Source organism: Euprymna scolopes, chromosome 28 (assembly GCF_053919585.1).
Source record: "Euprymna scolopes isolate OS-2025 chromosome 28, ASM5391958v1, whole genome shotgun sequence".
In the NCBI taxonomy this organism is placed as follows: Eukaryota; Metazoa; Mollusca; class Cephalopoda; order Sepiida; family Sepiolidae; genus Euprymna; species Euprymna scolopes.
In genome coordinates, this window is record NC_136509.1 from 34,146,673 (window position 1) to 34,161,494 (window position 14,822).

The 14,822-nt window shown below is 32.8% G+C and overlaps 1 protein-coding gene across 2 annotated transcripts in view; it reads left to right on the plus strand.

Moving 5' to 3' along the window:
* LOC145249560 (tubulin polyglutamylase ttll6-like) overlaps positions 1 to 14,822 on the plus strand; it is a 351,054-nt gene that overhangs the window by 301,517 nt on the left and 34,715 nt on the right. For both annotated transcript variants that reach the window (XM_080111234.1, XM_080111235.1), the window contains exon 14: positions 9,130 to 9,357. In XM_080111234.1, coding sequence (XP_079967360.1) covers positions 9,130 to 9,357 — 228 coding nt within the window. The remainder of the gene's footprint in view (positions 1 to 9,129; positions 9,358 to 14,822) is intronic.

A 14,822-nucleotide genomic window follows, 5' to 3' on the forward strand; every position in this document is an offset into this window, starting at 1 on the left:
ATATATATATATATATATATATATATATATATATACACGAATATGCAATTATAAATATATGCATATTCATATGTATATATATATATATGTATATATATATTCGTATGTATATATATGTATATTCATATGTATATATGTATATTCATATGTATATATATGTATATTCATATGTATATATATGTATATATATATATTCATATGTATATATATGTATATTCATATGTATATATATGTATATATATATATATTTATATGTACATATATGCATATTCATATGTATATATATGTATATATATATATATATTCATATGTATATATATGTATATTCATATGTATATATATGTATATATATATATATTTATATGTACATATATGTATATTCATATGTATATATGTATGTATATATATATGTATATTTATATGTATATATATGTATATTCTTATGTATATATGTATGTATATATATATGTATATTTATATGTATATATATGTATATTCATATGTATATATGCATATATATATGTATATTTATATGTATATATATATATGTATATTCATATGTATATATGTATGTATATATATATGTATATTTATATGTACATATATGTATATTCATATGCATATATGTATATATATTTATATGTATATATATATATGTATATTCATATGTATATTTATATGTATATATATGTATATTTATATGTATATATATGTATATTCATATGTATATATGCATATATATGTATATTTATATGTATATATATGTATATTTATATGCATATATGTATGTATATATATATGTATATTTATATGTATATATGTATTATATATATATATATATATATATGTATATTCATATGTATGTATCTATATATATGTATATTCATGTGTATATATCTATATCTATATATATATATATATATATATATATGTATATTCATAAGTATATATGTATATATATGTATATTCATATGTATATATATGTATATATATATATATTTATATGTACATATATGCATATTCATATGTATATATATGTATATATATATATATTCATATGTATATATATGTATATTCATATGTATATATATGTATATATATATTTATATGTACATATATGTATATTCATATGTATATATGTATGTATATATATATGTATATTTATATGTATATATATGTATATTCTTATGTATATATGTATGTATATATATATGTATATTTATATGTATATATATGTATATTCATATGTATATATGCATATATATATGTATATTTATATGTATATATATATGTATATTCATATGTATATATGTATGTATATATATATATATATATGTATATTTATATGTACATATATGTATATTCATATGCATATATGTATATATATTTATATGTATATATATATGTATATTCATATGTATATTTATATGTATATATATGTATATTTATATGTATATATATGTATATTCATATGTATATATGCATATATATGTATATTTATATGTATATATATGTATATTTATATGCATATATGTATGTATATATATATGTATATTTATATGTATATATGTATTATATATATATATATGTATATTCATATGTATGTATCTATATATATGTATATTCATGTGTGTATATATATATATATATATATATATATATATATATATGTATATTCATAAGTATATATGTATATATATGTATATTCATATGAATATATATATCATTCAACCACGGTAGTGGTTTAATATATGCTTAAGTCCGTAATTGAATGAATCGAGACACATTCAAACCCCCACCAATTATTACGTTCGCAACCAAATTTCAAACAGGTTATATAGTTGGATAGAACACGTCATTAGCTACATTTTGAAAAAAAAAAAAAAAATTCGAAAATTGGTTCAGTAGAAAAAAAAGTTACAACAAAATATGTGGGTTCACAAACAGGAGAGTAAGTACATACATAAGTGACTAACGCTTTTTTTATTTTGCATAACATTTTTTTGTATATAAATATTTTTTACTGCGATTTTGCCAATATGACATGTTAGCATAACGGTTAGAGTACCGGGGGTTGATGGAAAGATTTTAGGTTCAATCGCGTGTATCGTTTTTTTTTATAATTAAAAAACCGAACTTTTTTTAATAACTAATGTTTTTTAACTCTCCTTATGAAATAGACATGCGGTTTTCTTTTCCTATATGGTTTAGATTTTCAATGCAGCACAGTACGGTTTGGGATCTTACCGTATTATTATCCAATGCTTTAATAGCTGCCTGACTATCTGAAAGGATAGCTATTTCCTGTTGCTGAACCTCTTCCATGATCAGAACCTCAGATTCAAAAGCCTTAAACATGCGCTATCTCTCCTTCTTCTTCGGTTTTTGTCGTGATGTTTACCGAATGTTAGAGCTGACTTGTCAGACTTAGGTCTGAGATCCTGCTCTTCGGTGAAGGCGGGGGTGGTGTTTGGTACCACATCCAATGGTGCCAGCTCATGACTGGTGTTTGGTGTTGTATCCGATGATACCTGTATGGTGGTTTGAGTATTCTATATAAATACTCGCACCAATCCTATCATTCATTTTAGATCCATCAGTATAGCATTTGATTACGTTGCTTTCCAGCTCTTTTTCGTAATCTCTTGCGCCTGTTCTGTCATAAACCATACATGTGAAATGCTTTTCAAATGATCTGGTTTTAGTCATAAGGTCACCCGGCACATGCAAGAGCGGTAGTTCCTTCCTAGCCTCATTACACAAATCCACGTGACGCTTTGTTTTTCCAGTAGTCCCAACAGATCTTGACCACCACAGACCCATGAGATCTATTCTATAGGATCCCCGTATCGCTTCTGCTTTCAGAAATTCTTTAATCGGAGGGATATTCAACAGCATCTCCAATGCTCCAGTAGGTGTGCTCGGATATGCTGAAGAAGTCATTAAACACCCAAGTCTTTTTACCTTCTGGGGTTTCTTCCTCAAGTACAGTTTCTCTGTCCCGCGGATCCAGGAAACACATGTATACGACAAAATGAGACATACCATAGCAATGTATATCCACCTCATTACATGCGGGTTAACTGCCCAAGTTTTCCCCACAATTTGTTTGCATTGCATAAGGGCTGCAGTCGCCTTAGAGGAAATCTTTTCTATGTGGCTTTCCCTGGTTAGCTTACTGTCCAGGATTACCCCTAACAGCCTTGCCTCCTGCGAAAGTTTCAATTTCTGTCCACTCAGAAAAAGGTCACAAAGTTGGCAATTCCTTTTATATGTAAACAAGACCATTTCTGTTTTACGGCTACTGAATTCTAATTCATTTCGATTAGACCATTTATTAGGAATATTTAATGCCATTTTGGCAATGCGTCTGACCAATGATGCTTTTGAACCCGCGACCAGCACTGCGATGTCATCAGCATCAGCCTGGGCATAAATATTCCTATTTTTAAACGCCTTTAAAAGAGGATTCAGCATACAGTTCCATAGTAAAGGTGATAAAATCCCACTTTGGGGGTTTCATTTAACTACTTCCCTTTTAATAGTTGCCCTTAGTAGTTCTACTTGAACTGTTCTGTGCCTCACCATATACTCAATCCATCGGATGAGTACTGGTGGCACATTGAGTTCTCGTAGCGACTTGAACATACTACTGAAGGGTATCTTGTCAAAAGCTCCAACGATATCTAAAAAGACACCGAGTGCCATCTTCTTTTTTGTTAGTTTACGCTCTATACAGATCACGAATTCATGAACTGCAGTCTCGGTAGAGACCCTGGCTCGGAACTACTGTGATTGAATGATAAATATTGCATAAATGTGTGTTTGAGAGCTAATTTTTTTTGACAATCATTAATAAATATTATAAATTTATATATTAATACAATAGCAATGCCTGGAAAAATCATGGATTATATGGAAAAATGCGCGCATGAAAAGTAATATTCTTAAGATTTTATTAAACCTGGAAAAGTAAAGGACAAGAAATTCAACCTGGAAAAGTAAAGAACAAGATATTCTAGTAAAGTAAAATATATTGATAATTTTATGAGTGTATTTTTAGTATTTACTTCAACAGTACTCAGTACATAGGTGGAGCTAGGTAGTAAGTTATCAAAATATATATGGCAATTAAGCTACACAGAATATTCCGCGTTTCATTCTGACGATTTTTCACAAGAAGGAAACGCAGAATATTCTGTGTAGCTTAATTGCCATATACACTTTCATAATATATATATATATATATATATATATATATATATATATATATATATATATATATATATGCATGTGTGTGTGTGAATATAAAAGTACTTATCGGATGAATTTCTGTTCCAAACATATCTAAGAACACTCTCAGACATATAAATTAGCCTTGTGTAAAATTTGCAAAAGAAAGGCTCATCCGTTTCAGATCCTAAAGTACCTTTGTGTGTGTGTGTGTGTGTGTGTGTGTGTGTGTGTGTGTGTGTGTGTGTGTGTGTGTGTGTGTGTGTGTTTGTGCGTAAGCTCATTCCTGATAGGTTCCGAAACGGCTAAGCCTATCTTTTGCAAATTTCACGTAAAGGTAATTGATATGTCTGGCAGTGTTCTTAGATATGTTTTGTACAGAAATTCATCCGATAAGTATCGAAAATTGAAAAATACGATCTTAAAAATAGCTTTCCTAATAATATAAACAAAACATTTCTTCTTAAAAAAAACAAAAACAAATTTATTATAATCTGTAGATATAGCTTAGTGGTAGATCATTCGACTGCAGATCGAATGATCCCCCATTCAAGACCGGGTGCACGTCACCATTTTATTTTAATTTTTTTCTTTTTAATGAGTTCAATTTACAATAAAATCGTTGCATATCATTCCTTCATTTGCATATTTTAAAACTCAACATAAATCAGATGTGACTTTTTCAGGACATCCTCAAACTCAAATATAAGCTGACGAGATATCGTAAATAAACACAGACAGAATTTGATGAACAACATTATCGTATTAGTCTTTTAATTTATTTTTTTAATTTATTTATTTATTTTTTGCGAATTAGTCCATAGGCCAATTTATTCCTCGTAATATATAATATTCAATACAGGACTGATTTTATAATAATGCATACGCAATCTGTATAAATTAAAATATCATGTTTAAGCCTATTGTACGACCAAGCAACGCCGGGCTGCCAGCTAGTGTATATATATACATTTAAAATAGTGTAGCCAGCAACAGGTTTTTGAAGACTTTTATCATTTTTTAATATTTTAAATATTTTTAAATATTTTAAATATTTTTAAATATTTTTATAACGCATTTCGAGCCTTGTTTAGCTCTCTTTCTTTTTGCCTCCTCAATTTGAATTTATTTTTTTGAATTGACGTGAACACTAGAATATTTCAATTAAAAGTCAAATATGAACAGGTTAAATTATAGAAGAATAAAAGGCCAATCAAATGAGGTATAATTTATTTAAACAGTTACATTAAATTTAGCTTAAATTTGCAGTTTTTGATAAAAATTACAAGTGCGGACTTTCTTTTTGCTGGCAGTATATATATATATATATATATATATATATATATATATATATAAATTATATATAAACAAATAGAAGGTTACTAAATATATTAGTTTGCTGTTTTTATACCTCATTGACAGCTTTCTATTCCAGTAGCTTCTTTCCAAGAATTGCAAGCTTGTGGAACTGTTTTCCTGCTGACCGTTTTCCTCCTACCTATAGCGTTGGTCTTTTCAAGACTAACGCCAATAGCTATCTTCACGCCTTGTCTGGAATGATTTCCTTTAAAAAATTAAAAAAACATATGTAAAAGGAACTTGTACACAAATACAGAAAGTAGGTGCCAACTAGTAAATGTATATTTGTGTCTAAAAACTTGGCCTTTGCTCAAGATCAAAGTGTAGTATCTGTTCCGGCAGATACTGCAGGCTATGACTAGCTATGACTAGCAAAGACCAGATGTGGGGGCAACCCCACATGCCTGACCTTTAACCAGCTCCCATTTCCCACCTCTCGAAAGCTGGTCCCCTTTTTCCCTTCCCCCTCCCTTCACTCCTCACATTAAAAATTGGCCTTGTGCCTAATTTGCTCGGTGGGGGAGCAAATAAATACCATCTGTTCCGGCAGATGCTGCACTTAAGATAATTTGTACCAGTCAATGGAGGGGAAACCCTCTATACTGGGACAATTATTATTTTTGGTAACCAGAGTGCCCCCTTTTTGCGTACTTTTAGGGGAGCTGGTTTTTACCTCACATTAAAAACGGCCTTGTGCCTAATTTGCTCAGTGGGGGAGCAAATAAATACCATCTGTTCCGGCAGATGCTGCACTTAAGATAATTTGTACCAGTCAATGGAGGGGAAACCCTCTATACTGGGACAATTATTATTTTTGGTAACCAGAGTGCCCCCTTTTTGCGTACTTTTAGGGGAGCTGGTTTTTACCTCACATTAAAAACGGCCTTGTGCCTAATTTGCTCAGTGGGGGAGCAAATAAATATCATCTGTTCCGGCAGATACTGCACTTAAGATAATTTGTACCAGTCAATGGAGGGGAAACCCTCTATACTGGGACAATTATTATTTTTGGTAACCAGAGTGCCCCCTTTTTGCCTACTTTTAGGGGAGCTGGTTTTTACCTCACATTAAAAATGGCCTTGTGCCTAATTTGCTCAGTGGGGGAGCAAATAAATACCATCTGTTCCGGCAGATGCTGAACTTAAGATAATTTGTACCAGTCAATGGAGGGGAAACCCTCTATACTAGGACAATTATTATTTTTGGTAACCAGAGTGCCCCCTTTTTGCCTACTTTTAGGGGAGCTGGTTTTTACCTCACATTAAAAACGGCCTTGTGCCTAATTTGCTCAGTGGGGGAGCAAATAAATATCATCTGTTCCGGCAGATACTGCACTTAAGATAATTTGTACCAGTCAATGGAGGGGAAACCCTCTATACTGGGACAATTATTATTTTTGGTAACCAGAGTGCCCCCTTTTTGCGTACTTTTAGGGGAGCTGGTTTTTACCTCACATTAAAAACGGCCTTGTGCCTAATTTGCTCAGTGGGGGAGCAAATAAATATCATCTGTTCCGGCAGATACTGCACTTAAGATAATTTGTACCAGTCAATGGAGGGGAAACCCTCTATACTGGGACAATTATTATTTTTGGTAACCAGAGTGCCCCCTTTTTGCCTACTTTTAGGGGAGCTGGTTTTTACCTCACATTAAAAACGGCCTTGTGCCTAATTTGCTCAGTGGGGGAGCAAATAAATACCATCTGTTCCGGCAGATACTGCAAGCTATGACTAGCTATGACTAGCAAAGACCAGATGTGGGGGAAACCCCACATGCCTGACCTTTAACCAGCTCCCATTTCCCACCTCTCGGGAGCTGGTCCCCCTTTTTCCCTTCCCCCTCCCTTCACTCCTCACATTAAAAATTGGCCTTGTGCCTAATTTGCTCGGTGGGGGAGCAAATAAATACCATCTGTTCTTCAGATGCTGCACTTCCATTTCTTGTTCTCTTTCGGTGGAGGAGAAATCCTTTACGACTGAGACAATTTTTTTATTTTTGTACCTTTTCTCCACGTTAAAAAACGACCTTGGTGTCTAACTCTGTCCCGTGGGGAGGCATAGTAAATAGGTACAATTGAACGAATATAGAACGGGCATAACTTTTAGACAGACAACCTCTATACACCGTCAACTACTTCGATGAGACATACTAACACAAGACAGCTGTCTGCAGTAACATAGCACCACATATTTCCTTCATCTTTTGACTAAGAGCAAAGTGAAGCATCTATTCTGATCAGTGAAGGAGAAAGTTTGTTCTCCCGACTCCTAAGTGACAGAGAAGGGACACCTACAGAAAAGCAAACCTCTCAAACTTCAAGGTCGAAGGACTACACTCTTTTAACGTACACCATTTAATTCTTCAATTTTCAGCAAAAGCGTCACCAGAAAACTGTAGTAGAACTGTAGTACCCATACAAGTGGCGGTGCATCTGTTTGGCCTGTCAGTCAAACGAGGAAAAAAGAAATAAAGACAGAAAGAAAGAAAATGAAAAGAAACGAGGAAGAAAGAAAAGGAAAGGAACAAGGAAAGAAAGAAATAAACAAGGAGGAAAGGAAGGATTGGTTGGTTGGTTGGTTGGTTGTTTTTGTTTTACGGCACATCAACCCTTTTCCGGTTATTTAATGCCGAATCCAAAGATTTTGAAGAAAACATTTTTAATAGTGTAATTGGTGTTTTCAAGAAATTTTTTTTAATAGAATATATTTGTTGTTTTCAAGTCGGTTTCTATTTAACCCATAGTTGGGACCCTAACAGGTACTACCACTCTGGGTCAGAGTGGACCTGGGAGCAATGGCAATTAAAGGGTGGCTCCACACTCCCCAATGCCCCCAAGCTGGGGCCTCACCACTGGATATAGTTTAAGGTCATATCCAGGACCTCGGAAAGGAAGGAGGAAAGAAACAGACATTGATGCTTCTAGTCTCAGTCGTTTTTATAAAGACTATTATAACATGCGTTCTCTAGAATTGTCTGATATATAGAATAAGGACAACATAATATTCTTTTCATTATTTTGACTCTCGAGTATATATCCGTTGATATCTTATATGCTTTTATATAGAGTGATGTAGTTCTCGGTTGATTAACTGTGTCTAACTGTATCGGATACATACTCAAGAATCAAAACAATGATAAAAATATTCTGTTGTCCTAACCCTACTGATATATTCCCTGCTTCCTTTGTTACAGCTCGTTTGACTCATTGGTCAAGTGGTTTCTGTCAATTTGCTGTTTTTATAACTCATTGTAATACACTTCTAATTCCAGTAACTTCTTTCCAAGAACTGCAGGACTGCAGAACTCTCTTCCTGCTGACTGTTTAACTTCTTAGTCTTTTTCAAGACTAAGGTCAATAGGCATTTCTTGTTTTTCTTTTCAATAATCATCTTTCGTTGTTTTTAGATCCTTACATCAAGTGGCTTCATGCGTTGTCTGGAGCGATTTTTATATAAAAAATTTACAGACGATATAATTGAATATCAAGTATCACAATTTTATTTTTTTCTTTTCTTTCTAAATTTTGTTCTTCTATAGCCGGCGACAAAATCGAATAACAAAGTTCCCGCCGAACACGACTCTTCGAAACCAATGGATATTTTAGATGATGAGGAATACGAACGACTCCGAAGACTCAACCTAAGGGAAATTCTTGTACGAAAATTGGGTGTGGCGGATTTTGTCCACCGATTGCTCAACACAGTACAGACAGTGTCAACTCCAATAAACACTCAGCACAAAACCGATAAACCACCTCTTTTACTGGTAAGAATTATGTTTTTTGCATATACCGTATATTTCAGCGTATAAGACGACTATTAAAGTTAAAAAATCTATATATCTATAAAAGTGAAATTGTGTGTGTGTGTGTGTGTGTGTATTTCCCTACCAAACTACTCTGTCAATTTTCGGTCTACAGACTCGAGATTTGACATAAGGGGTATTGAGATTTGAGAAAATCTTTTTAATCAGTTTTCGGACAGAAATTTGGCTGTCAAGGGGTCAAAGTTAAATGATTTGACCTTTGAAAACTCTACCAAACTCCTCTGCCAATTTTGGGTCTAAACACAGGAAATGTTAAATGTAGATTACTTGGACATGGATCAAACTTTTTAATTTAAGTTGAGACTAAAACAATGAATGTTAAGGGGTCAAAATTGGGGTCAAAGTTAAAAAAATTCGACCTCTGCAGTCTCTACCAAATTACTCAGCCAATTTCTAGTCTAAACATTTGAAATTCTACATAAAGGGTATTCAGAAATATGGCAAGGTTTTTAATTGGTTTGGGTCGGAAATTTGAGCTGTCAAGTTCAAAAGATTTGACCTTTGCAGTCTCTAGCAAACTACTCAGTCTATTTTGGGTCTAAACATTTGAACTTTTAGATAGCGCATATCAAGACGTTGCGGCAAGCATTTTAATCAGTTTTGGGGCGAAAATTTCGCTGCCAAAATTGAAAGAGTTGACCTTTGCGGACTCTATCAAACTCCTCCGCAAATTTTGGTTCTAAACACTTGAAAATTTAGATGTAGGTAACTGGGACATGGGTCAAACTTTTTGTTTTGATTTGAGACCAAAACAAATGTTAAGGAGTCAAAATTGGGGTCAAAGTTAAAAAAAATATATACTGCTGCGGTCTCTATGAAATTACTCAGACAATTTCTGGTCTAAGCATTTAAAATTTCACATAAAGTGTATTCACACATAGGGCAAGTTATGAACAATACATAAGGCCCGAGCAAAGCAAGACTGAACTGCTAGTCATCTTTAAAACCAATATTTCAAAAGATACCGGGTGTTGCAATCTCTAGCTTAGGTTAAACAAAATGGTTTCGAGATTTAGAAGTCGTCTTATACAACCGATATATGATAAATTTATTAAAATTTGCTCCAATTTTGTACTTCATCTTATCTGACGGTTGTCTTATATGCCAAAATATATGGTATATATATATATATATATAGGAAATTTATTACTGTGAGTCCAGAATGAGTTTACAAATTGTTTCAACTAGAGGAAAATCCTCAAAGAGAGGAAAAATCCAACTAGCATCATCAGAATTCATAGATTGTCCATCTATGAATTCTGATGATGCTAGTTGGATTTTTCCTCTCTTTGAGGATTTTCCTCTAGTTGAAACAATTTGTAAACTCATTCTGGACTCACAGTAATAAATTTCCTATATACTGCTCTGACTACACATTGAGCACTTTAGTCCGGTTTTTTTTTTTTTTTTTTTCACCACTGGTAAATAAATATATATATATATATATATATATATATATATATATAAAATATATTTTAGTCATCGACATACAGACCTGTTTCGTTGTATCACAACTCATCAGTGCCGCTAGACTAACACCTCTCCCAAGCCGAGGATCGAACCTAGAACCGTCGTGATGACAGTCGGCAGTCCTACCCACATGACTACGGAATCGGTGGCCGAAATTAACCTATCCGAACGATTATTTAAATAAACATTCGTCCGCTACTCGTAGAGGGCTCAAACGTTTGTTTGTAAACAAATCGCGAGCTTCGCATTATTTCAGCCAATCTGATGAGTCGTAGATGACGAAACACGTGTCAGTGGATAATTATATTTTTAAAATAATATATATATATATATATACTAGCTGTACCCTGCCACGCGTTGCTGTGGTTCAAATTGGCACAGTGGAAAAAGTTCCAAAATGAGAAAAAGCATGTTTCTTATAGGTTTAATTTTCCATTTCGTATGTGTACACAGTTTTTGTTGTTCCGTTTTCTTTGTTGATGTAGAGATTTTCTGGTTTGGTGACTCTTGAATACGTAACATAAATTGTCCATGTGGAAAACAGTCAGTGTGTAACTGTAAGCCACACAATTGTAAAGATTGTTCTCTGTGCTTTGTTGATGGTTATTGTAAATGACAATAAAATTGGAAAGTGCAATTTCCTAAAGTGTAATGATGCATCTGGTGGAATCATAGGAATGCATTGAATGAAGATATATTCATCTGTAAAAAGTCCTGTTATGATTGTTGTTTCTATGATATTGTTTGTTAATTTTTTTACTGCAAGCCATGTGCCATTGCAAAGCTTGGATTGTTTTATATTTCACAACAGGATAATTAGTACGCCAAATTTCAGTTGCAATACATGCGGTGGCATCCCTGGCAAATATAGCTGTTGGATAATTAACCACTTTATCTGCTTTCACAACAGTTTCGATGGATTTGTATTTGACTACCTCACTTGGAATTTTACATTGAATGTGGACGTCTTTGTATTGACCTGCAAGAATAGCTCGTTCACTCAGTCAAGTGAAATTCTTATAATTTGAATATCTGCAAAAACCTTTTAAACTAACTGTTCTTTTGATGTAATAAAATTACAGAAGTTAAAAGTCAAAGAATTTTGTCCTTATCTCTGATCAGCTGGCACTTTTCCGTACCCAATTTCCCACAAGTGATGCAAAAATTTCTGTGCGGATCAAACAGTCTGCAACTGGACATGCATATTTTAAGTTAAATTTAATGTCTTCACATGGCACAAAAAGTAGAGTATTTTAGGCAAGCACTTATTTCATCTGCTGGTGTTAATTGAAGAATAACAGGTTAGATTTGTCTGAAATCTCCTGCAAGTAATATTACTGCATTCCCAAATGGTCTGACATTGCCACGCAAATCTTGCAAGGATCAACTAAGAGCTTCAAGTGATTTTTTGTGTACCATTGTGCATTCATCCTAAACATCCTTTCTGCAATATTTTTCCCCATATTTGATGTTTTGGAGATGTCGAACATGAGATTTTTGAAAAATTGAATGTTTCAAAGTAGAATAAATAATTCTTGTACTGGGTAGCAAGGTTGCAGGTATTCCTCATGCAGCAAGGGCTAAGGCTATGTCATTTTGTTACCGAATAGCTGCCAAAATCAATTTAATTAGAAAGGTTTTACCAGTTACTTCTGGTGCTGTTCAAGGTAGCAGTAATTTCCAAATAACTTCTATTCTCACAGTCAGTGAAATAGAATTAGGTGACTAAAATAGGATTTATCCATGTTTTGACAATGTCTTATTCACTGTAATTAATTTAGGAGACTAAAATAGGATGAGGGATTAGAGATGGACAGATAGAGAGGAAGATATATAGATAGAAAAGAGAAAGTGAGAGGAAAATAGAGAAAGAGAAGGAGATAGAGAGAGATAAAGGGATTGATAGATAGACAGAGAGAGGGGAAGAGTTAGAAACAGCGAGGGCGAGACAGATGAAAGGAAAGAGAGATAGAGGGAGTTAGAGAGAGAAAGGGGCTCAAAGAGAGATGGAGAGGGTGATATAGAGAGAAAGATAGATTGAGAGAGAGAAAGGGAGAGATGGATAGAGAGAGATATTAAGAGAGGAAAAGAGAGGGGGAGAGAAACAGAAGGTGAACTACACTTTACCGTTTTTTTCCTCATTCAGTAGAGAAGAAATCTTTCGAGACTGAGGCAATTTAAATTTTTTATTACTATCCAGAGTACCCTTTTTTTTTCTTTTTTTTTTCGGGAGCTAGGTTTTCCACACATTAGAAACCGACCGGGTTATCTGTACTTTCACCTAACAAATTAATAAAATAAAAAGATATTGTAAAATTTGAATTTAGTGTGAAAATACTATTTTAATAAATAACGCGATAACATAAGTGCATAAGTGCCACTTTAGGTACTCATTGGGCGTTGAGTTCCATGACGACCAGCATAATTATTTAATGGTCGCTCTCTTAGCCCCCTCCCCCTAGTCAAGGCTAATGCATGTGCACGTAACATTTTCTTATTTACTGACGTTAGCTTAGTAACTAAACGATTTATTGATAATTTCGTAACCCTTAATGCCGGAAGATTTAAATTGGTTCATTATTGTTGTAATGAAAAAAAAAAGTTTCATTCAACACAAAACCAAAAACACATATTAATGATAAATGATTTATTATTCTATTCATTGAAATTTACTAATTTTTAAATAAAAAAAGGAAAAAAACATTAATAAAAAAATAGTTGCTTATGTGCGCATGTAAAAATGTTTGTAAAAGTGAGAAATTATTTTAATGATTTAAAAAACTTGGTATTTTTTTTTTTTAGATTAGGTCCACCTTATAATCACCCTCAACCTCCTCATCTTAAGAACAGCTTCCGGAATAAACACCATTTTTTGAAGAGGGGGGTGAAAAAATATTTGCAAAATTTAACTGATATTTATTGTCAGCATACCAACCGAAAATACTATTTAAAAAAAAAACAGGAGGGGTTCAGTGCCCGTTGCAGAGAAGTAGATTTATTTATCAATAAAAGTCGTCATTTAAAAAAGAAAATTGTGGAGGTGGACCTAAATGTAAATATTTACCCCCCAAAATTATCCACTCATGTAAATAAAATGCCTGTAAAAGTGAGAAATTATCAATACATGGTTTAGTTATTTTTTTTTTTAATATTCATGAAAAGAGTTAAGCCAACGTAAGTAAATACATGAATTACAAATGTTTGTAAAAGTGAGAAATTATTGATAAATGTTTAGCAACTTTTTTTCTTTTAATATTCATAAAGAGTAAAACTTTTTTTACAATATCCATGAAAAGAGTTAAGCCGACGAAAATAAATAAATGTTTGTAAAAGTGACAAATTCAGGTTTAGTTCCTTTTTTTATTCATGAAAAGAGTTAAACGAACGTAAATAAATAATGTTTGTGAAAGTGCGAAAGGCAACGTAAGTAAATAAATGATAAATGTTATGTGCGCATGCGTTAGCCTTGACTAAGAGGGGAGCGAAGGGAGCGACCATTAAATAATTCAGCTGATCGCCATGGAACTCAACGCCCAAGGAGTACCCCACTTTATTTTAAATATTTATTTTCCAAAGGACTGTTTGAATAAATCAACAATGAATAAAATGGTGCTTCTACCCTTTATTGCCGAAATTGGAGACGCCATTTTTTTTCACGCACTTGCTATCCAAATCTAAGGGAGACATCATTATATGGTCGAACGATTGCTTCCGGAAAGGGAAAGAATAAATTTACCAAAATTAACATTTATTACTTCCGGAAACGTTAAATTAAACTAAAATTATCATTTATTACTTCCAGAAACTTGGTAAACCGATATTACTGGAGAAAATGAATCTTGACAATTCGAAAGAATGTTTAAAATTATTTATTTGTTCGAAAAAAACAAAAAAAAAATTAAACTTCCGGAAAGAACTATGAAAAAAAGTAAATA